The following is a 22696-nucleotide window of genomic DNA, read 5'->3' as shown; positions in this document are numbered from 1 at the left end:
ACATTCGGGCAATGCTTAAAACAGTGGTTAGAGGTTGTATCTATAGGTTAACATGGGAGAGGACTACGCCTTGAAACATACCCTGACTTAAGATGTGTACAATGAGAATTTCCGATTCAGTTTTATATGCTGGGAAAAATTTTCAAGTTATGAGGTTAATCAACTCAGAACAGTTCCCGTCATTCCTATTCTGTCACACAGCATGTGCATGAGTGAGTTGTGGTTAACTAAATAGAAGGTGATGGACAGAAGATGATGGACAGAAGGATGAGAAGACATACACCCCCATTTAAATAAGCATAATTCATCATCAAGTATCTGAAGAATGGTTGCTTCCAAGCTATGTCTTGCTCTGAATCCTGTTTGGAAATCACTGGCAAGTCATTGTCCCCAGTGAATGAATGGACCTTTCAAGTATTTTGGTTAGAGCAGGGGGAGTTATTACTGGATGGAAGTTGTTGTGATCCTCAGGGTCTGCTGCAGTTTTGTTTTAGGAGTGGTGTGACTTGCCCTAGTTTAAAGCAATCTGGGTTTCACCTTGGGATAGACATGGTACGGGGAGATATGATTTCCTTACTGACAGGTTTGAGACATCTTACATGCTTCTAATACGGAAGGGTAGAGAAGCATTTAGAAGGGCCAGTCTATGCAAGAGGCATCATGGGCACTGGCAAGAGGGTTGATTCGAGCCAATATGTATATTGTGATGATTATGAAGTGCACCAAATAAGCAGCTGGCATCCTAATTTTGGATTGAGATTTTTAATAAGTAATCTGTCATTCTATGTTTTAATTGTACCTTGTTAAAAACGAAATGTTGCTCCTGCATGTGGATGCAGGAGCTCTTGTTTGCCATCTGTTAGACGGACCGGGAGGGTCGGCCGAGGATAAGGGGAGCGGTCTCCAGGGAGAGCCGACTCCAGTGACCGTACAGACAAGTAACTTCCCCCCCCACAGACGGACACCACACAAGGGTAAGGTTCAACGAGATTTTATAGGCGATTCTTAAAGTACGATCAAATGGTACAAGGAGGTCTGGACTCAGGGGTCCCCTCGATTCTGGTCTCTGGTTTGGGGAAAGGGTAGCGGGACAGTCTTGGTTACCAAAAGATGGAAATAGCTCTCAATCCTCGAGCTCGGCGTTCTAGATGATCGGGCCGCGGCGGAGCCAGCAGGTCCCGGGATGGACGAAGGAAGTGACGGTCCGCGGCGGAGCCAGCAGGTCCAGAAGAAGATGATGGTTGCAAACGGTCCGCGGCCACGCCAGCAGGTCCCGACGACGATGAAGGATTCCGAAGGTTACGAAGGTTGCGGCAGCACCAGCAGGCAGGGTGATGGTGCACAAGGCAGAGCTACGGCAGCGCCAGTAGTCCGTCAAGGATGAGTTCTTCTTTACGTCTCTCGACTCCAAGATACAACTGCCTTCCTGCTCTGGAGCTGCCCCAGTTATAGGGCTGGTGTTCTTTGATGTCCGGACCCTCGCACTTGGAGGTCGGGAGGTCCGGGATGGGGGAGTCCAGACACCCAGCAGGGGGGTGGGGCCAGCGCCCGGGGAGGCGATGGGCGAGCGGCACTTGGCGGGGAGAGCCATCGACACCTCTTTCTCCCATTGACTTGCCAAGTAGCCTGCTCACCTCCTGGGTGGATGGTGGTGCCGGGATGTCTGAGGCCTGGCCAGGCCCAGGGTTGAGGTCGATCGGGGGCCAGGCGGCCTCGTGGTGGAGTGTCCAAGATGGCGCCCAGGATGGGCGCGCGGGCCAGCAGTGGATCGGGTCCACGAGGTCGATATGTTCGAAGGCAGGGGTCCCTGAGGGGACGGAGGACGTGCAATGGTGGTGTGTGGTACCTGTGTGACCGGGCTCGGACCGGGTTGGGCCGGGGGAGAGCGGCCCTTCATGTGGCCTGTCCAACATGCGTCCCCCCCAGCTGAAGGCGGGGAGAGTTACCCATCCTCTTGGGGACTCTCCTCGTCGAGGCGGAAGAACCGGGACAGGCCATCTGCGTTGGCGTGATCCGGCCCAGGCCGGTGTTCAACTGTGAAGTCCATCCCTTGTAGGGAGATGGACCAACGTAGTAACTTCGGGTTTTCCCCCCGCATCTGCATCAGCCACTGCAGGGGTCGGTGATCGGTCTGCACCCGAAAGTGTGTGCCAAAAAGGTAGGGCCGGAGCTTCTTGAGGGCCCATACCACAGCGAAGGCCTCCCTCTCTATGGTGCTCCAGCGTTGTTCCCGTGGTAGGAGGCGCCTGCTGATGAAGGCCACTGGCTGATCAAGGCCTTCGGTGTTCACTTGAGACAGGACTGCCCCAATGCCATGGTCGGAGGCATCCGTCTGGACGACGAACTCCCGGCTGTAGTCAGGGGCCTGGAGCACAGGGGCGGAACACATGGCGGCTTTCAATTGTTCGAATGCTGTTTGACACTCTGGGGTCCAGTTGACTTTCTGGGGTTGATTTTTTGACGTGAGTTCTGTGAGGGGCCCCACGATAGTACCATAGTCTTTCACGAACCTTCGGTAATAGCCCGTGAGGCCCAGGAAGGCTCGTACCTCGGTCTGGGTGAGGGGCGGCTGCCAGGACTGGATGGCGGCAATTTTGAGCTGCAGAGGGGCCACCAGGCCGCTTCCCACCTGGTGCCCGAGGTAGGTCACAGATCCTTGCCCAATTTGACATTTGCTGGCCTTGATCGTGAGGCCAGCTCGCTGAAGGGCTTGTAGCACTGCTCGGAGGTGGTGGAGGTGCTCGGACCAATGGTGGCTGTATACAGCGATGTCGTCTAGGTAGGCGGCACTGAACCCTTCGAGCCCCGCCAGGACCTGATTGACGAGCCGCTGAAATGTTGCTGGGGCATTTTTCATGCCGAAGGGCATGACCTTGAAATGGTAATGCCCATCGGGGGTGGAAAAGGCAGAACGTTCTTGGGCCCGGGGTGTGAGGCCGATTTGCCAGTAGCCCGCCGTCAGGTCGAAAATGCTGAGGTAGCGGGCAGCTCCCATGCGGTCGATTAGTTCATCCGCCCGGGGGATGGGATGTGCGTCTGTTCTGGTGACCGCATTCAAGCCCCGGTAGTCGACGCAGAACCGGAGTTCCGGTGGGGTGCCAGGGGCGGCCGCTTTGGGGACCAGTACTACAGGGCTGGCCCAGGGGCTGTCTGAGGGCTCGATGACCCCGAGTGTGAGCATTTTGGCTACCTCTTCCTGGATGCAGGCCCGTACCCGATCTGGCACGCGGTAGGCCCGGTGGCGGATAGGGGGGCTGTCCCCCGTGTCCACATCGTGCACACACCAGGAAGTGACCCCTGGGGTGAGGGAGAACAGGTTGGCGAACTGTGACAGGAGGACTCGACACTCCTGGTGTTGCTCTCGGGTGAGGGCCTCCGAGAGTCGGACCCCATCCACGGAGCCGTCTTTCTCCTGAGTCCGTAGGAGGTCAGGGAGGGGTTCGGAGTCCTCTTCAACCCCATTGTCGGTGGCCATCAGGAGGCCGAGTTCGGAGCGCACAAAGTGGGGTTTCAGTCTGTTAGCGTGGAGGACCCGGAGGGGGTTCCGGGAAGATTCCATGTCGATGAGATAGGTGGCAGGACCCTTGCGCTCGACTACTTTGAAGGGCCCCGTCCACTTGTCTTGCAGGGCGCAGGGTTCGGTGGGGGACATCACCCATACCTGTTGCCCAGGTTCAAATTCGATGGAGGAGGCATTCCGGTCATACCACTTTTTCATGTCCTCTTGACTGGCCTCTAGGTTGGCTTTTGCCAGCTCTCTGAACCGCCGGGTCTGGTTGCGGAGTGTTAGGAGGTACCGGAAGACATCTGGTGGGTTCTTTAGAGGGGGCATCTCCCAGCCCTCTTTGACTAGGCTGAGCGGCCCCCGCACTGGATGTCCATATAGCAGTTCAAACGGGCTGAAGCCCAGGGACTTCTGGGGAACCTCTCGATATGCGAAGAGGAGGCACGGCAGCAGTACATCCCACTGGCGACGGAGGGGTTCTTCCAACCCCCCGATCATCCCTTTGAGCGTGCGGTTGAACCGCTCAACGAGTCCGTTTCCTTGAGGGTGATAGGGGGTCGTGAATCGGTAGGTAACCCCGCACTGTTGCCAGAGGGACTTCATATATTTGGAAATAAAGTTCGTGCCTCTGTCGCTGACGACTTCTCGGGGGAAGCCCACATGGGAGAAGATCCCCATTAGAGCCCGGCCGACTACCGGGGCTGTCACAGTTCGCAGGGGAACAGCCTCGGGGTAGCGGGTGGCGTGGTCCACTAGCACCAGGATGAACCGATGACCTTGTTTTGTGCGCGGGTCCAGGGGCCCCACGATGTCTATCCCTACCCTCTCGAACGGGGTGGTGACCACGGGAAAAGGTTGCAGGGGGGCTTTTAGTTTGCGGCCGCTCTTTCCACTGGCTTGGCACGTGGGGCAAGATCGGCAATGCTGGTGTACATCGTTCCTCATTTTGGGCCAGAAGAAGTGGGTCACCAGACGACTGTAGGTTTTATCTTGACCCAGGTGTCCCGCCAGGGGGACATCGTGGGCCAGGTTTAGCAGAAAGTCTCTAAAACGGAGGGGCACCACCAGTACTCGGCTGGCCCCCAGCTCCGCGATTCTTTGCTCACTGTACAGCAGGTCATTGTCCCAGTAGACCCAGTGAGTGCCGGAGGTATCCCCTGCGCCTTGGGCAAGCGCTTGCTGGCGGAGTCCCTCGAGGGAGGGACAGGTCTTCTGTTCTTGGCGAAATTGTTCTTGCGTGGGCCCCCCCTCTTGAGGCCACTGGTCGAGGTTAGTGAGGTCTGGAGGTTGAGCTTGTTCTGGGGGGACGTCACGGTCGGTGGTTTCGGCTGGGGCGACCGGAGGCGGTGGCGCCGGCCATTCGGGTTCCTCTGGGCGGGGGCTGGCACGGGCGGCCATGGACCGGGTGGTGACACACGCCCAGTCCGGGACGCCTAACATCCCCAGGTGTTCTCTTCGTTCCACGGCGGCCCATGGGGAGCTTTCAAGGTCATTCCCCAGGAGGCAGTCTACGGGGGCATCGTCTCGGACCGTGACTTTCAACATGCCGGAGACCCCCCCCCATTCGAAAGGGACGCAGGCCATCCGACACAGACTTTCCGAGTTATCGGCTGAACGTACAGGGCAGAGAATGTTCGGTAGATACTGTTCCGGGGTCACCAGGTGACAGCGGACGGCTGTTACACTGGCCCCAGTGTCACGAAGGGCTTCAGCCCGGCGTCCATTGATGCTCACCCATTGGCTGTACTTCTGGGTGTTAGCGGGCAGGGGGACCCGCGGGACCATGTCTTTCCCCCCTAAGCAGGCTAGAGCCATGGCGGCTGGCTCCCATTCCTGATGCTCTTGCTCATATTCTTCTTGCTCCTCGGAGATCTGTTCTTCCCCCAGGGCAGCAGCAGCCACCTGGCGGGGTCTTGAGCTCTGGTACTGTGGGCAATTTGGATCGTTGGCATAGTGGCCGACTCGTTGGCATCGATGGCACGTAACATTGGCTCGGTATCCCGGTCGCGCCGGGGCGCTGCCCCGGTTGGCCGGGGGGGTGGTGCTGACCGCGGGGGCGACCGGAGCGTTGTCTCTTCCGCGTCCTTGGCCTCCTCCTCCTCGGGGACGGTGCTGACCATTGTTGTTCCGGTTCTGTTCGTAGGACCCATTCCGGCCCACTCTGGTGATTTCCCATCGGTCAGCTTCGGCTGCGAGCTGCCGGGGATCGGTTAACTTGCTGTCGAGGAGGTGCTGGCGGAGTTCAATAAAGCAATTGTTCGATAGGTGCTCCCATACCATGAGATTGAACAGTTGTTCGTAGGTTGTAACCTTGCTTCCTTTGATCCAGCCCTCGAAGGCTCGGCTAAAGTAGGTTACATAGTCCACCCAAGTTGTACCCGGGATGCGGGTGCAGTCTCGGAACCTCTGACGGTACATTTCGGGTGTGAGGCCATAGCGGGTGAGGAGGGCAGCTTTCATATGGTCATAGGAGGTCATCTGGTGGTCCGGGAGCTGTAGCAGGGTGTCGCGGCCCTCATTGAGGAATCTCCCCCATAGGCCGGCTCCCCAGTCGTTTCTATCGATCCGGTGTGCAGTCATAGCGATTTCGTAGGCTTTAAACCATTGCTGGATGTCGTCCTCTCGGAAGTATTCTCGAACGACATCCTTGGGGATGTGTACCTTTTTCTCCGTTGTCCCTGGGGTGTGGGGTTGCTCGAACACCCCTATTTCTTTACTCTGCTTGCGTAAATCAATCTCAGCTAGTCGTCGCTCGTGTTCATATGCCAGTTTCTTTTCCTCGAGCTCCCTTTGTCTCTGTTTCTCCTCTCTTTCTTCTCGGAGACGCAGGTGCTCTAAGTTTATTTTCTGTTCGGCCAACTTAAGTTCAACGTCCATTTTGAGCCGAGCCATTTCTAGCTCGTGTAGTCGGGTTTTTTCTCGTTCCTGGATCTCGTCTTGCGAGAGACCCGTTCTTTGCTCTTCAGGAGCCATGGTGGTTTTTGCTGCGATGCTTCGATCGGGGGTTCCGGCGACCCCGGTCTCTGCCCAAGACTCTAGGGCATGCTTGAAATCGTCTTTGGTACTTAGTCCGGTGGTAGCGATACCTAGTTCGATGCAGAATTGTTTTAGTTCACGATGGTTGTACTCGTCCAATTTCTCCATCTGGAATTTCTCGGTGGATCCGCTTTCTTTAGTTGTCATCTTGATTTGGTCGTGGGGTGAGCTACTGTCTGTACGATTATGCGGTGATTCGGATCGCGCCGCTGGCCACCAATGTTAGACGGACCGGGAGGGTCGGCCGAGGATAAGGGGAGCGGTCTCCAGGGAGAGCCGACTCCAGTGACCGTACAGACAAGTAACTTCCCCCCCCACAGACGGACACCACACAAGGGTAAGGTTCAACGAGATTTTATAGGCGATTCTTAAAGTACGATCAAATGGTACAAGGAGGTCTGGACTCAGGGGTCCCCTCGATTCTGGTCTCTGGTTTGGGGAAAGGGTAGCGGGACAGTCTTGGTTACCAAAAGATGGAAATAGCTCTCAATCCTCGAGCTCGGCGTTCTAGATGATCGGGCCGCGGCGGAGCCAGCAGGTCCCGGGATGGACGGAGGAAGTGACGGTCCGCGGCGGAGCCAGCAGGTCCCGAAGAAGATGATGGTTGCAAACGGTCCGCGGCCACGCCAGCAGGTCCCGACGACGATGAAGGATTCCGAAGGTTACGAAGGTTGCGGCAGCACCAGCAGGCAGGGTGATGGTGCACAAGGCAGAGCTACGGCAGCGCCAGTAGTCCGTCAAGGATGAGTTCTTCTTTACGTCTCTCGACTCCAAGATACAACTGCCTTCCTGCTCTGGAGCTGCCCCAGTTATAGGGCTGGTGTTCTTTGATGTCCGGACCCTCGCACTTGGAGGTCGGGAGGTCCGGGATGGGGGAGTCCAGACACCCAGCAGGGGGGTGGGGCCAGCGCCCGGGGAGGCGATGGGCGAGCGGCACTTGGCGGGGAGAGCCATCGACACCTCTTTCTCCCATTGACTTGCCAAGTAGCCTGCTCACCTCCTGGGTGGATGGTGGTGCCGGGATGTCTGAGGCCTGGCCAGGCCCAGGGTTGAGGTCGATCGGGGGCCAGGCGGCCTCGTGGTGGAGTGTCCAAGATGGCGCCCAGGATGGGCGCGCGCGGGCCAGCAGTGGATCGGGTCCACGAGGTCGATATGTTCGAAGGCAGGGGTCCCTGAGGGGACGGAGGACGTGCAATGGTGGTGTGTGGTACCTGTGTGACCGGGCTCGGACCGGGTTGGGCCGGGGGAGAGCGGCCCTTCATGTGGCCTGTCCAACACCATCATATTGGTCATAATTCAGTAGGCAATGCATATTGAATTGGCATGGATGATAGATCATGCCAAAATGTTGTTCGTAGTCATTCTGCTAGGCTTCCTCCTAGGTCTCAAGTATCTGAAGAGTAAACTGAGCTGTAATATTTAGAGAGATTTAAGAGGCAACATAGGGATCACCCCACTTAAGAATTCTGCATCAAAGTCTCTGTGGTTGACAAGGCCGACATAGTTACTAATGAGGTCAATGAGATGGTGGCTGATGAAGTTAAAGGCATCACGAAGGAGGCTATTGATGAGGAGGCTCCGATTGAGAAGGACTACTGACAATGTCATTGCAAAGGACAACAAGCTGCAGGATTGAAGTCTAACGATGGAGCTATGACATAGGTAAGAATCTCACTTATCCATTTACACTTTTTAAATCAACTTGGCACAGTCAGCAATCCAATCTACTGATCAGCAAAAAGGTGTCCTTACAGGTAGAGCAGCCCACGATTACCCCCCACCCTATGCTATCCCTTACGCCAGCAGGAGGGACAATACAAACCTGCAGTCCATTATACTGTTGCAGCGCTTGGCACACTCCTCCACCGAGACAGACAGCTTGTCATTTAGGGTCTCTGTGATGTCGACTAGGTGTCCCAGCAGCATTGCTTTTGATCTCTGGAAGTCGTTCAGAGGACTCCGCTGGCCTAGAGGCAAAGCAAATGCACAAATTAATTGTAGAAAGAATTAACACGTTTTAAAATCAAGCCTGTTTGGAGGTTTGAATATTCATTTCTGCGAGAACATTTTAACTGAGTAGAGGGAATGGAAAAAGAACAAGCTTAGTGCTGCCCTCTTTAATACCTTTCACCACAGCCTGTTCCCATCTAAATCCATCCCCACCCTGCAGGCCATACTATCAAAATTGTGCATAATAGAGGATTTGACATTTTTCCAAACAGGACGTTACAAAGTCGCAAATTTCAGAGATGGTTCTCAGAAACGCGGCAGGACTCTTGAAACAAACTAATGCTACAAAATCTCCCTAGTTACGAAGTGATTTCCTAAAGCCATTAAAGTACTCTATATGATCCTGTGATGCACAAAATTAGGTTTATGTTACCGGAGAAAGTATTTGGACATGAAAAGTACCACCAAAGTATTGCCCATCTCAACTGATGTACAAGAAGAAAAGGGACTGATACATTGCTATGCATCAGCATCTCACAAGAAGAACTCATACCAATCTTGGAGCCAGATACAAGGCACAAATCAATCTCATTTGCTGTACTAGAGAATATCTCCATCTTCGAGAACACTGAATGAAAAAGTGGGAAATGTAACAAGTTTGGAGGAATGCATTTGAAACGCTTGTCTTGTAAGGGGTGAAACGTGAGAAAAAATCTGGCAAAATATATATTTTTTTAACAAAGAGTAAAGATTTTAATTTGTTATGTAAAAGGAAAAAGCTTGTACTGAATATAGACACCAACAATATTGTGGTACAAGACAATCGAAGACCCACAGTCGAGGGACAAAATATCAACAGGTATGTATAGATTTTACAAGCCTAACTGAACATCCAACTACCTTAAATATGTATGTACTGCATAGGTGCAAATGTGTGGAATTAGATATAAAAAAAAGTCTAGACATACTTACCTATCAATATTTTTTTCCTGCGATATTTTGTCCTTAATATTCTGTCTCACTGATAATGTGAGTTCTTTCTTTGGTGTGTACCCAGAATATTGAAATTTCAAATCAGTTTAATAGGAAGTTATGAAATGCCAGTTTACTTTGTAAATATTTCCAGTGACTATACAGATGATGTATGGGGCATGGTTCTAGCCACGGACCTAAATAGCCACTAACTGACGAGCTCTGCGGACCGGAGCATTCTGGGACATGATGGCAGGAAGTTAACGGCAGTAGGAGCTACATCTGTGCCGGCTCCCACTGCTTTGGCAGATTCCACTGGTGCACTGGCTGCGATACAAACGTGCAGGAATTTTAGACCTCGCCTACGCAGCGCGCATGCGCTGCATAGGAGACCTTTAGCTGTTGTTCAGCTCTTTTTTGAAGCACATACTCGTGCCTGGGGCAGCATACACCTTGAGGGAGCGCGCAGGGGCACGCCACAAGCACGAGTAAGTGCTTCCAAGAAGAACAGACTGCTCTCTCAAGCGTGGGCGTGCCTTTCTCCTCGCCCACACGTTTTTGCTTGCGCTTCTTGTTATGATAGCAACTGTAATAGGAACGAACATTGGTAACCTAGAAAAGACTCTAAACGACCATTTAAGTACTTTTCATGTTGCTCTATGAAGGCAAAAATCCAGGAAATATACCATTAGTGCACAGGTTGAAACATTAGGACCGGGTTACATTTCACCAAACTGTAGAAATCGCACACATACTGGGAGGCACACTTTACCAGCCCCTCGAGTGCCTACCCTCTCACTGGATGGATACGTAACGCCGGCAGTCATCAAGGCCGAGTCTTTACCTCCGTCTCATTATAGGACTCTCGGAATATTTTGCTAAGCTTGGGTTACGCACATTTCAAATGGCGATGAGGCATGCATTCATCATGACTCTTACCCAAATGAATCTTAGCCTCTAGTAAACAGTCATGCGATTTGCCTTCCAGTGGGAGCGAAGTTGTAAAAGGCCAGGGATTTGCAATGTCTGTGCAATGAAATGGACAGCCATTTCTGAAAGGGTTCCCTGAAGTTCAGTGCATTCATGGTTTCCATTCTTAAAGCTGTCAGCGATCCCAGCGTTGACCTGGTACTAAACGCATTTAGGATTAAGGTTAGGCATGACGTGTGAAAAAGCTGCCCACTTTGCACGGGCACCTACACTGATAATATATTTTGACAAACATACCAAATATCTTATTTTGTAACTTTTAGCTCACCTCCGGTTTTACAACAGTTTTCTCGCCCCTGCGCAGATACTGCTGAGAATTGTTTCCCATTTGAAGTCGCTATTTATGTTTTTATGGCCTTTAGACACTTGTACAAAAGCTGCAAGTGTAGCACAGTTGTCTTGTCGTTTTAGAAAGCACTACACAATTATATTTACTAGTGTCCCTCAGGGAGAAGGCACAATGATAGATTTATCTCATAATGCAAACTAATTCTTGGTATCATAACGTTTGTTCTGTGCTCCTTTTTAAAATCACCATTGCATCATTCACTCAATTTTTCATTTCCCAAGCACTTCCCAGTTTTTTTAAGGGCATGCACAATGAGGCTGCACCTTAACAGGAGCGAGGCCATTATGCTTATTCTAATTGAGAAATATTTCAGTAGCTGTGACAAATGGACATCTGCCATTCAAAGTTATTGGCAGCAGAAGAAGTACAGGGAGAAGAATGTTGAAGAGGAACGTTAGGCCATAAAGTAATGTATAGGTCAGTTAGGTAAGGTGGGTTGAGCAAGGTAGCTACTTTCATCAAAACCTCTGAGTCCATTTTATATAATACAAAAAAAGTATCAACAAGAACTGGACTAATAGACACGAAGATGAGAGATAAGTGCCCAAACGAGAAGAGAGCATCAAACAATTGTAATTCAGTCAGCGGTGGACATTGTGGAAGTTTATTGTGCTAGCACTGCAAGGACAGAAAACCAGCTGATGGCAAAACACAATGATGTTGATAACTGAGAAAAGAAAAACACCCTAAGAATATATTCTTATAAAGCTATACCCTTCTTGGTAGAAATAATTACTTTCTCCATTGTGACTAAGGAAGCAGACAAAAGTGATGTCACGGATGTTATCCTCAGAGCGTTTTAATTACTGATTTCAGTCCTTTATGTAGCCAAGAGCTGCTGTGCTAGAAAGAATGCCAGTCTGGTGGGTTGAGTCCCAATTAGACAGGGACCACACAGCTCTACACACGAGGCCTGATTCACAAACATAAACTTAGACTTTTGTGTAAGTTTACTATTTTTTAGGTATTCACAAACTAAAAATTTAACTTGACTAATAATAATTTTACAACAGCTGAGACTCTGTGCTAGTGGCAGAAACTCCACACATCTCCGCTCTGACTTGGTACATTATGAAAAACATGTTTGCAGTTACACACTCTGTACCACAGTGGTTGCAGCCATAAAAATGCTTTGCATAATTGGCCCCCTTTTAAAAATGTTCCTGTTGATACTGAAAACTGGTGCTTTCTTTCTTTCAAGTCTTGCGCTATATTACAAATGTGAGTTTTGTTAGGTGGATGATTGTGTTCTTTCACGTTCTCAATAGTGCCAAGTACCTAGGTGATAGACCATAACAGCCTTAGAATAATATGTACTACGCTTCGATTAGATAATTTCATTAGTAGTGCTCTCTTTAATGTTTTTTTTTTGTCCTCATTTACCACCCATCTCACTTTGAATGTACACTCAACCCTTCCGTACCCACACTTGGCAAACTGAGAGGCATAGGCGGCTAACGATTGGAGTCGCCTACCTACCGGCACTAAGACTTACTGATGTGTACACCCAAGCACCCACTGAGATAACTATTTTACAATCTTCTAGAGCTAGATGGCCTTTTGTATTGGGAGCTCCCCGCTTATACTGGAGGTGTTCCCAACCTGGCCTTAAAGTTTTCAGGCAGCATAATCATAGGACCCTAGAAGGAAGGAAAAAAAAAACCTACCCCCTCTACTCCGGGTCCCATCTTAATGTCAATATATTCCAGAAAGTTCTCTTCTATTGGCTGCTGGTTCTCGATAGATCCAATTTAGAAGTCGCCAGAACTGAAGTCTGAAAAGGAAGGAGGGATGGGTTCTGTCCATTTTATGCATATTTGTCTCCTAGCCAGGAGCACAGCGTAAAAAAGTAGCGATCTTGCATAGCCTCGAACATTCTCCTGAAGGCCAAAAAAGACCAAGGATAAATCGATGCGAACAGGGATTCCAATTCAGTCCGACATAAATTTGCCAACACTGTCAAAAAGAGGAGGCCTGAGCTGGACACTCTTTAAACATATGAGTGTCAGAAGCCGAAGCCAGACCACATTTCTTGCAGCATACAGGCAGCTCTTTATTGATTTTAGAAAGCTTCAGCGGGGTGAAAAAAACCCTGTGGATAGTATACAGATGATTCCTTTTTAGCCACGCCGGCTTTACTATTTCATACAGGGTGTAGGAAGGTGGATACCTGACTATGGTTACCCCAGATTTTTTGCCTAGTGTTTAGCTGGTATTAGACTTAGTTGGCCTGGGATCCTGCTAATCAGGGCCCCAGGCTATCTGCTCTCTCTTTAAAATGGACTCCATGTACCCTAGGTACATCTCCAATTGGATGCTGGGTCACATTATGAGCCCCTGTACAGTGTACTATAGGTACACAGGGCATAGGTGCATCCAAGGCCTACCAGGGGCTGCAGCATATAGTATGCCACCCCTGGCTGGCCACCCAAATTGACAACTGGCTGATCACTCAGCTGGGGCAAAGTGGTGTAATCACCCCTTGCTTAGATATAGTATACCTATGTCTAAACCTATATCTGGACACATATGCACCTATAAGTCACTCCTATGGCAGGCCTTAACAATCCTGGAGGCAGAGTGCTTGGTTTTATGTGAGATGGTGCTCTAGCATGAGCTGAGCCTGTCTGCAGCTTTCAGAACCATGTCCTTATAGCTGTTCTAGGATATTGCCATATCATATTCTCTTAAGTGCATTATGAACCTCCCGGTTAAATGCCAACTATGGTTTGGCTTTATCAAAACATGTCGTGTAAGGTGTCATACGCTTTGGAATACTACCCCCTTGCCAGTCCTGGCGACGGGGGTAGCATTCCACCCTTCTACAGGGAAAAGACATGTTACTTTCCTTAAACGCGGTTAAATCTAACCAGAGCCTCAGCATCACAAAATGGATGCTGCTGCCACAGACACAAGTCTGGCCTCCTGCTGCTGACCGAAACTCCGGCAGGGGAGGCCTGGACAAAAGGTTTCCTGTCACAGGGAGGTGCTAGCACCACCCAGACGGGAGATAGTGGATTGGGGCAGGGAGGGTTGAATGAAACTAGACACTGCCTGGGGACAAGAGGTGTCCCATGCATAGTCCAGTTCAAACCAGTGCTGGGGCACTCCAGCCCCAGCTCTGGCACGAAACTGGACAAAGGGAAAGGAGTGTAACCACCCCCTTCCTGGGTCCCACCGACAGGAGGGACCAAGCAGGTGATCCAGCCCCTTGATTTGGAATAAAGGTAGGAGCTGTGCCCATAGACTTTAGATCATCCTGACAAACTTTGATACGAACCTCTGGACCCTTCGACATCCTACTCGACGTAGAAGACTGAAGAATCTCCCTTGTGGTCAAGGAGTGACCACCCTGCACAAGCAGGCACCATCAGCGCTCAAAGGTTTTCTTTGTTATTGCTCCTGCCAGAGCTCGATCGACAGAGACCAACAAGACCTGGACTCCCAGACTTTCAACAGCCCGATCCACTGCCCCAGCAAAGCTGAGACCCGTGGAAGCGACGTGAGACGTGGGACCGGCCATCTTGGAAAGCCAGCGAAGTGCTTCCTGTACAGCTCCCGAGGCACCCTTGAAGCTGTGCATTGGGCATTGAGAAGCCCCAGCCCCGAGCAGCTTTTGCATCAAAGATCACCTCTCCACACTCATCGAGTGCTGCGTGGGGCCCTTTTGCATTTTCCTGCTCGACGCGTTGTCCGGTCACTTGCCCGTTGGCTAGTGGCCTCTGTGACGACGAACCTTCGAATTTTCACTGCTGGTCTGATTGCTCCAGACTGGCCCTTGCTCCCCTGAAAAGGAGCAGCCCATCAGACATTGCTGGTCTGATCCAGAAGCCATCTCCGATTCCTGCGTTGGTTGCATTTGCCAAGGCCTGTTGACTCAGATTCGAGAACCGACACCGCCGACAGAGAGAGCCTTCATGGGACAGCCTGTGTTCACCTCCTGGTCATCGTCGATACTTCCTGGTCCACGTGGCAGCGGAGACAAACTTCACTACAGCACCGAATCGCAACCTGACATTGCCTGGTTCCATCCTGGTCACTGGCTAGTGACCCAGACTCTGTCCCCTCTGCTTTCAGGTACTCTACATCTTCGATCCACCCTTCGATCCACCGGACTCTTCCCTTCTGGTCGCCTGCAGCATCTTTTGATCAAGGCTCCATAGAACTCCACGACGAAACCCGACGCACTTTGACACCTATGCACCCGCATCCTGTGGGTGAGGTAACGAGGGTACTCCGGTGCCCCTGTAGAGATTCACATCCCTAGTGTCCTAGTTTTAAGTGGTTAAGTTCTAGTCCAGTCGGAAGACTTCCAAACCTGCAAATTTCTAACTTTTACGCACCATTGACTTCTATTGGTGCACGCGGTTGCCTATAGACACTGCACCCGCATCCTGTGGGCCTCCCCCGACCTAACCTGTGTTAGTCCAGTGTAGCCCCAGCGATGCTCAAGGCCCTAGGCCTCACCATTGTTCGTGATGTGGTTCTTATACCACTATTTTAGTATATGGTTTGAGTGGCCACCAGGGCCTATCCATATTTGTGCAACTTTTGTATGTTATATGAAGTTCTTTGTTTAACACTTGTGCTTCTGTCCTCATAAAGAGTACAGGGGATTATTCAAGTAATAAATACATATATTTTATAATATATAACTTGTGTGGTGTCCTTTCATTTGATGTTAAAAGGATTGCATATGGTAAAAGAGCTGGCTTCACATGCCCTCTTGAGTTTAGCCTAAGACTGCTTTTGTCCATGCTACCATTAGGATAGCTGGTCTATAAGGTTGACTTACAACCAATCACCATAGGGGTCGTTTGGACTGATGCAAGGAGCTCACTAGAATAGTGAACATCATATACCAGGTCAACCTCTCACACAGGGGTTTACACAAGGTTTGCCATAGAGTGTCGCATTCTTGGCTTGGTAAGACACTCCCCCATAGATCTTGAGCAAGTTTGAACTCTCCATCCACTGCCTCCAGCACTGCCTGATACCAGAAGGAGACTTCTTCCTTCCCTCGAGGTCTGGTCACAAGGATGTACTCTAAATTGGTACCTTTCCCTAATAAGCCCCCCTTGGTTGTTTGTAACTGAGCCTGGACCCAGCTAGCCAGCTGGAGGTATTTGAACCTGGATAGACCTGGCCCAACCCTCTCGCTAAGTTTTCCCCATGTTAATGCCCTCTGAGATCAGGTGCCCCCAAACTACAAGGCCTGATTCCCTTAGCGGGGCTGCCAAACTGTCCCTCAGACATTCTGGACCCCTGGGGGAGTCCCATAAGGGGGCCATACTAGAGAACTAACCAAGAGTGACCGACCTCCTCAAGTCTGCCCATGTTTTACCCAGGCCCTGCAAAACCTTAAGCCTGACTTTTTGGAAGAACAACATCTCCAAATTTAAACAAAAAGCCCTCCACCGGTGAATGTGCAACCTGAAGCATTGCTAAACACATCCCTCCTATTCCAGTATTAAACAGCATTTTTAAAAGCATACAGGAGTGAGAGAGTTGGAAGGCCCAAGCATAGACTGATTTGCATATAGCCAGGTTCTGAGCTGGGATGGGGCAGTGAGATAAATAACGGTGATGGATCAAGCCCTGATCTTTGGACTGGGTAAGAGTGGTCTGCTTAATTCAGACACTCTGTTCATCTCCACCCCCTTTTCTGAATCGTAGAGCTGAATATCAGGCAGGGCCAGACCCCCTTCTCTCTTCGGCATCTCAGCTTTTTCCAGGCTAACCTCACAAATTTATAACCCCAGACAAAAGAATTGATCTCCCTCTGGATTTTATCAATTTGTGATTTATAAAAGTGCAGTGGGATGCAGTTAAAAAGAAAGGTGATTTTTGGAAGTATCGACTTTTTAGCCAAGTTGACTCTACTGATGATCGAGAGGGGCAGCAAGGCCCAGGTCTTCATACGCTTCACACACGCTCTTGCCACCGCAGTCAGATTAACTTTGGCAATCTTGGCTATATCTTGCACTATATTGACCCCTAGGTATCACATTCCGGGGCTTATATGATGCTGATACTGGTTTGCCACCTGGTTCCAGACCATGACCTCAGTTTTAGCAGTGTTGATTTCAAACCCCGCTACTAATCAGAAATCCTGGGCTTGGCTGATGACATTTGGGAAGGCCTTGTCAAGATCGGCAGTGAAGATCAAAATATCATCGGCATACAGGGCTACCTTCCTCTCCCACTCTCAATATCTAAAAGGCTGAATGTTAATATCCTCCCTTAGCCGTTGAGCAAATGGCTTAATGTATAGATCGAAAAGGAGAGGGGAAAGTGGGCAGCCTGATCTAGTGCCCCTAGATATGTTAAAGGGTGCCGTAACGCTGCCGTTTACCAACAGTCTAGCCAAAGGGCTCCTATAAAGAGATTGTACTGTGCGACAAAACTTCTCGCCAAGATTGAATTTTTTCAAGACCTTCGACAGGTATAGCCAATTCACCCTGTCGATTGCCTTGGTGGCATCTAAAGTCATTGCTGCTAAGGGGATGGAATATGTAGTCGCCAGATCTATTGCCCCGATAAGATCATAAGTTAGGTGCTATATCTGGTGATCTTTCACAAAGCCCTTCTGATCTGAATGCAGGATATCTCCCACCACTGTACCCAGACGTGCTGCCATTATAGAGGTGAAAATGTTATAATGGCATTCAATAAAGATATGGGTCTATAAGACCCACAATTGAATGCCGCTTTCCCTGGTTTCAGGATCAAGATTATGGTGGCCTCGATCCATGAGTCCGGATGGATCAGGTCTTCTTGCAAGATCGGATTGAAAAGTTTGGTCATAATGGGAATAACCTGATCCCCTATTACCTTATAGATCTCAGAAGGTAGGCCATCTGGCCCTGCGGCCTTACCGTTCTTTGTATTAAAGATCGCCTCCCTTGCTTCCTTTCAGGAGAAGTCCCTGTCCAAATATCGTTGTTGCTCCGGACTAAGAGATGGAAGCGAAATATCTTCAAGCCACCTCTGAGCGCTCTGGCTGTCTACATTGCCGTCCTCCTGGTAGATATTCTGAAAAAAGGCCTGAAAAGCAGCTCGGATTTCCTCATCCGTAGCAGAGGGGCCCCTCTCATCTCTGATCTCCCTGATGTAGCTCCTTGCTTGGTCTGATTTACTCTTACAAGCAAGGTGCTTACCTGCTCCTACTCCATATTCAAAATGTAAGATCTTACTAGCTTCCCACCTTCGAATAAGCCTAGTATTCAGAATGTTTTCAAGCTGGGCTTTCAATACGCTAATCTGATCTTGCTTCTCCTGCAGGATTTCGGGAGGCACTGGAGCAGAGAGGTCCACCTCTGCGTCCTTCAACCTATGTTCGATATCTGTGATCTCTTCCTTGTATTTTTTTGTTCCTATAACATGACCTGTTGGTTGGCCCCTTAGGAAAGCTTTCAAAGAGCCCCAGACTGAGGTGATTAAAGCTGTGCGGACAGTCACCTCTAAAAACCAAGACACTTCATGTGAAAAATAGAGTTCTTCTTCCTCCTCCAAAAGTATGGCACGGTTAAAGGACCAAGTCATGATTGGACTGGTCGCTTGATGTTTCAGAGTCAGAAGGACCCCAGAATGGTCCGAAAGGTGGGCTGCCAAATATACTACACTCTTAATAATAATAATAATAATCCACATTTGTAAAGCGCACAATCACCCGTAAGGGTCTCTAGGCGCTGGGGGCCGTCGGGAAGATTAAGCAAGCTATTGCCCAGAGTCACATGGTGCTGGGCTAATCTGCCGCCAGTGCCGGGGATCGAACCGTGATCCCCAGATTCCGGAGTCAGTCGCCCTAGCCGCGGCACCACACTTAACCAGGCTTGTATGTGCCGACCAAGTGTTTAGCGAAGTAAGCTGTCTATATAACACCTGGGGCAGAAGATGAATCTGGGAGCTACAGTCACAAGAAAATTAAGTGTGCCTAGCCCGACTGTAAATTTACACGTAGATCTTCAGCCTCCTGTACTGATCTCACATTGTTCATCTTATTTTTTAACATAATCCTCAAAGAGGCAGGAAATTTAAGTTGGGCCACTGCTCCTAGTTTTTTAATTTGTCCAACTTCTTCCCCAATTCCCATTGTCGATCTAACTTGGCTCTAGACAAGTCTGATCTGATCTGAAAAGGAAAGTCCTTGTATCTCAGTGATTTAAGTTTGAGGGATTGATTTAGTATCCTCTCTTTCACGGAGTAAGTATGGAAATTGATAAGGATTTTCCTCGGCTTAGAATGGTTCAGGTTACGTCCGAACGGGTCCTGATGGATTCTTTGAATGTCCCTGTACGATTCCTCAGCAATAATCTCTAAATCTAGCGATTCTTTTAGAAGGTTAATCATGAAGGCTTTCAGATCGTTCCCCACACAACCTCTGGGACATTCAATACCCGTAAGTTGTTCCTGCGAAAGTTGTTTTCTATTGTCTCCAACCGGTCTCTTAGGGCTCCCTCTTCTTTTTTCAAAGTTCACCTTCATAACATCAAGCTGCTCCGTTAATGCCCCCACATAGGATTCTAGTGCTTCTGTCCTTGCATTTAGGAAATCAACTTTTTTATCCAGTGATTCACAAAAGCTCCTGATCTCTCCTTGGTTTGCAGCAGAAACCTCAAAGCCCCTTTTTCTATCCACTGCAAGTGAAGCCATAAGAAGTTCTAAGGAGGAGATTGAGTGTGCCTCTGGAGCTGGGGCTGAGGCTGGCGCCGGGGCCGGAACCAGAGCCTCTAAGCTTGGGGCTGTTACCCCTTCAGCCGAACGAACTTCCCAAGAGGCCGAGCTCTGAACCTTAGATGGATCCTGAAGGTTTTCTAGAGAGACTCCATGAGATGTCTGATCCGCAAGCTCTCTCCCTTCTTTCACTACCTCCATCCTGTTATCCCTCACTGCCGGCCCGGAGCTTACTATATCGGCTGAGACACAATCTTCAACAAGCATATGGCTCCCTAGCTTTGCTCTTGTTGAGGTAGGGGTTGCAGGTTCGCTCAAATCAGGTTCGGACTCAATTCCGGCCTCTCCTCCTGTTGTACCAGCTTCTCCCTGTCTTGCAAGACACAAAACGTCTAGTAAGACCTTAAAATAGGCCCTAAGGGAAGGGGTGATCCTGGGCTTAGAGTCTGGGAAAGGACCCTTAGCCTTAGAACGTTTAGGGTTCTTTTTTTTACCTCCCCTGATAAGAAGGTGGAGATGTTCTTTTTATCAACCTTCCTGTCCTTTCGGGACTTTGCCTTCACCTTCCAGTTAGTACCGCTATTGCTGCCGTTACTACCATCACTGCTATTGTCGAGATCCTCACAGTTGCTACTATTAGTGATTTTACCAGGGGTTAAAAAACTAGTAACCAAACTTCCCCTCAGATTGCTCAGCTGTAGCTGGTCTGTGGCTCTCTTAGCGGGCTTAGCACCTTACGGACCCCCATCCACCCTTACGCCTCTTATATTTCCTATGGCTCTTTCCGTTACTCAAATGGGAGGCAGACACAGAGGCAAAAACAGGAGCAAAGATGGCGGAGCCCATCTCGACTATGCCGTCTACTAGAGCGTGTCCTTCCTTAATATTGGACCGGCTCGTCGACCTGCAGATCTCCACAGTTCTGAATGAGAGCCTTCAATGGCTCAGGCCCCACGTTGCAGACACTCTGTGCTTGGCCATCCTCGCAGTTCCTCTCGGAGTGTTTATTTTCCTCGATCTGCACCAGGTTGATCGTCACTCCTCTAATGCAGCCCCTGAGAAGCCCACGGGCCGCAATTCTCTGACTCCTCCTCAGCTCCAGCGCCGCAGCCCCACAGCACATCGAGCTGAGAGAGAAAGTTACTACAGCTGGGCCGGGAAAGCCGGGGAAGCCGCCTTCGCCTTCACCTCCGCCGACACACATCTGAGGAAGGCGGGCCACCGGCACACAGCAAAACGGTGAGATGGAATCCGGACCGGAGCTCGGGCAAAATCAGCCACAGGCAATGCACAGCGCCTCCTCCTCCGACGGCCGTGGTCCACAAGAAGGGGGGGGGGGGCAGCGCACCTCCAGCCGCCGATGCAACCAAGAACCAGACCCGGAACCAAAAAACTACTACCGCTGCCGCACAGCCAAGCGGCATAGCCCCAAACGAAGAAAAAACCCTAACAAATACGGGAATGTCTGGGAAAGAGGTAGATCGCTTCGCTATCACTTTGTGGACCTTGTAGAGCCCTCAGTACTCCATTGCGCGATTAACCAAGCACTAAAGGGTCGGGTAGAATTATCAAGTGCAGCAGCAGCTCAGCATGCTGCTGCCATGTTCTCCCCTGTGTTCTCTTTAATGTTTGTAAAAGGTACAACCCATAGAGGTTAATAGGGGTAGCCATTTTAGTGGAATAACATGGATAATTATATTGGAAATCATGTAACCTGTGAATGGTCTATATTTGAGAATTAATTTAAAGGGTTGTAAGGATAATAGTTCATTATCTACACTATTTGGCATTTTATATTTAAGTTCTTTTAATTTCTGGCAATCTCTTGGTTTGTCCAGCATTACAATGTTTATTACAATTGTTAGGTCTCACCTAGGCAGCGCACATGCGCCGCTCTAGGAGATGACCTTTAGAAATCAGTCTGCTCCTTTGCACACTCGTGCTAGTGCTGGCATCCACCTTGTGGGAGCGAGCAACGGCGTGCGTGTTCATTGAAACCATATGGCTCTTGCGCCACTGCTGCTCGCTCCCGCAATGTGGAGGCCAGCACAAGCATGAGTGCTTCAAACAGCTGCTGCTTGTTCTCGTGCAAGACTGAAGTTAATTAAGGCTGCTGACTGGCAAACGCGGGAGCGGAGAAATACAGCCAGGTTTCACAAGAGAAGTCAGTACACAAGATTTCACTGAGCGCACAGGCACCTGAACAAACTGGGTGTCTAGATAAAAGGAGCTTAAACCGTCCACCACCACCAAGACGTCCACAACCACCACCACCCATGACAGGTAAAGTGTCACTGGAGGACAGGGGTAATAGGAATGTCAAACCCGGCTGTACATGGGTCATTTAATGATGCATTGGGTGCGAGAAGAAGGGAATAAGGGCTAGAAGTATTACACCAGACCCAAGATACATTTTGATGAGGCGCTCCTGTAAAAGCACTCGCAACATCTCTACCTCACAGTGGCATACCTGCACGAGCCACTCCCTCAAAACAAGGATTGGCATAGCCAATAGGTCTCGCCTTTGGGACCTTTTAAGTGTTTAGCCATGCATCACTTGATGTTGTTGCACCAAGGATACTGTGCTGGATAAATAAACACTTATAAGGTCCCAAAGGCGAGACCTATTGGCTATGCCAATGCTTGTTTTTCTTTTCAAAGCAGTCTCTACAGTTCATTTGCCAATAGACTGATTTCTGATTTGATGGCTGGGTCAGAGTCTGACACCTCGGATGGTGACATCAGCTGGTGGAGAACTGTGGAAAAACAGGCTCCTGATTTCTTGGAAGGAGGGATTCTTGAGAGGTGCTCTACTGGGTCCTCATTTGTGACGCCACTGGCGAGGGGGGGGGGGGGGGGCTTGGACCGTCTTACAGCACACCAGCTGCCCGCTTCACTTATAATAGATGCTCTCCCTCTCTATGCCAGCCCCACAGCTGTCACTGACCTGACTCATTAACACTTGCTCTATCTGCCCCTCTCTGTGAGACATCGGGCACACCTGGACTCACAGGCTTATACCTGTGGAACACAATCACCGACTTCCCCCAAGGCTCCTGTCCATGGTTCCTTATCGATTTATTTCTGCTCTCCCCCCCCTAACACACACAAACACCTTTCTCTTTCCCATCCTTTGCTTCTGGTCTTCATTTCTTTTCTTTTTCTTCTCAATTTTAGCGTTTAACACTTGCACCTGCAGCAGTGGCTCCTCCATAATG

General features: G+C 50.1%; 1 protein-coding gene across 3 annotated transcripts in view; it reads right to left on the bottom strand.

Moving 5' to 3' along the window:
- Nucleotides 1-22696, bottom strand: part of MST1 (macrophage stimulating 1) — a 506796-nt gene that overhangs the window by 387102 nt on the left and 96998 nt on the right. For all 3 annotated transcript variants that reach the window (XM_086938776.1, XM_086938778.1, XM_086938777.1), the window contains exon 3: nucleotides 8364-8508. In XM_086938776.1, the coding sequence (XP_086794902.1) occupies nucleotides 8364-8508 (145 nt within the window). The remainder of the gene's footprint in view (nucleotides 1-8363; nucleotides 8509-22696) is intronic.

The sequence above is a fragment of the Lissotriton vulgaris genome, chromosome 9 (genome assembly GCF_964263255.1).
Source record: "Lissotriton vulgaris chromosome 9, aLisVul1.2, whole genome shotgun sequence".
NCBI lineage: Eukaryota > Metazoa > Chordata > Amphibia > Caudata > Salamandridae > Lissotriton > Lissotriton vulgaris.
This window is presented reverse-complemented; position numbering and strand designations above follow the sequence as displayed.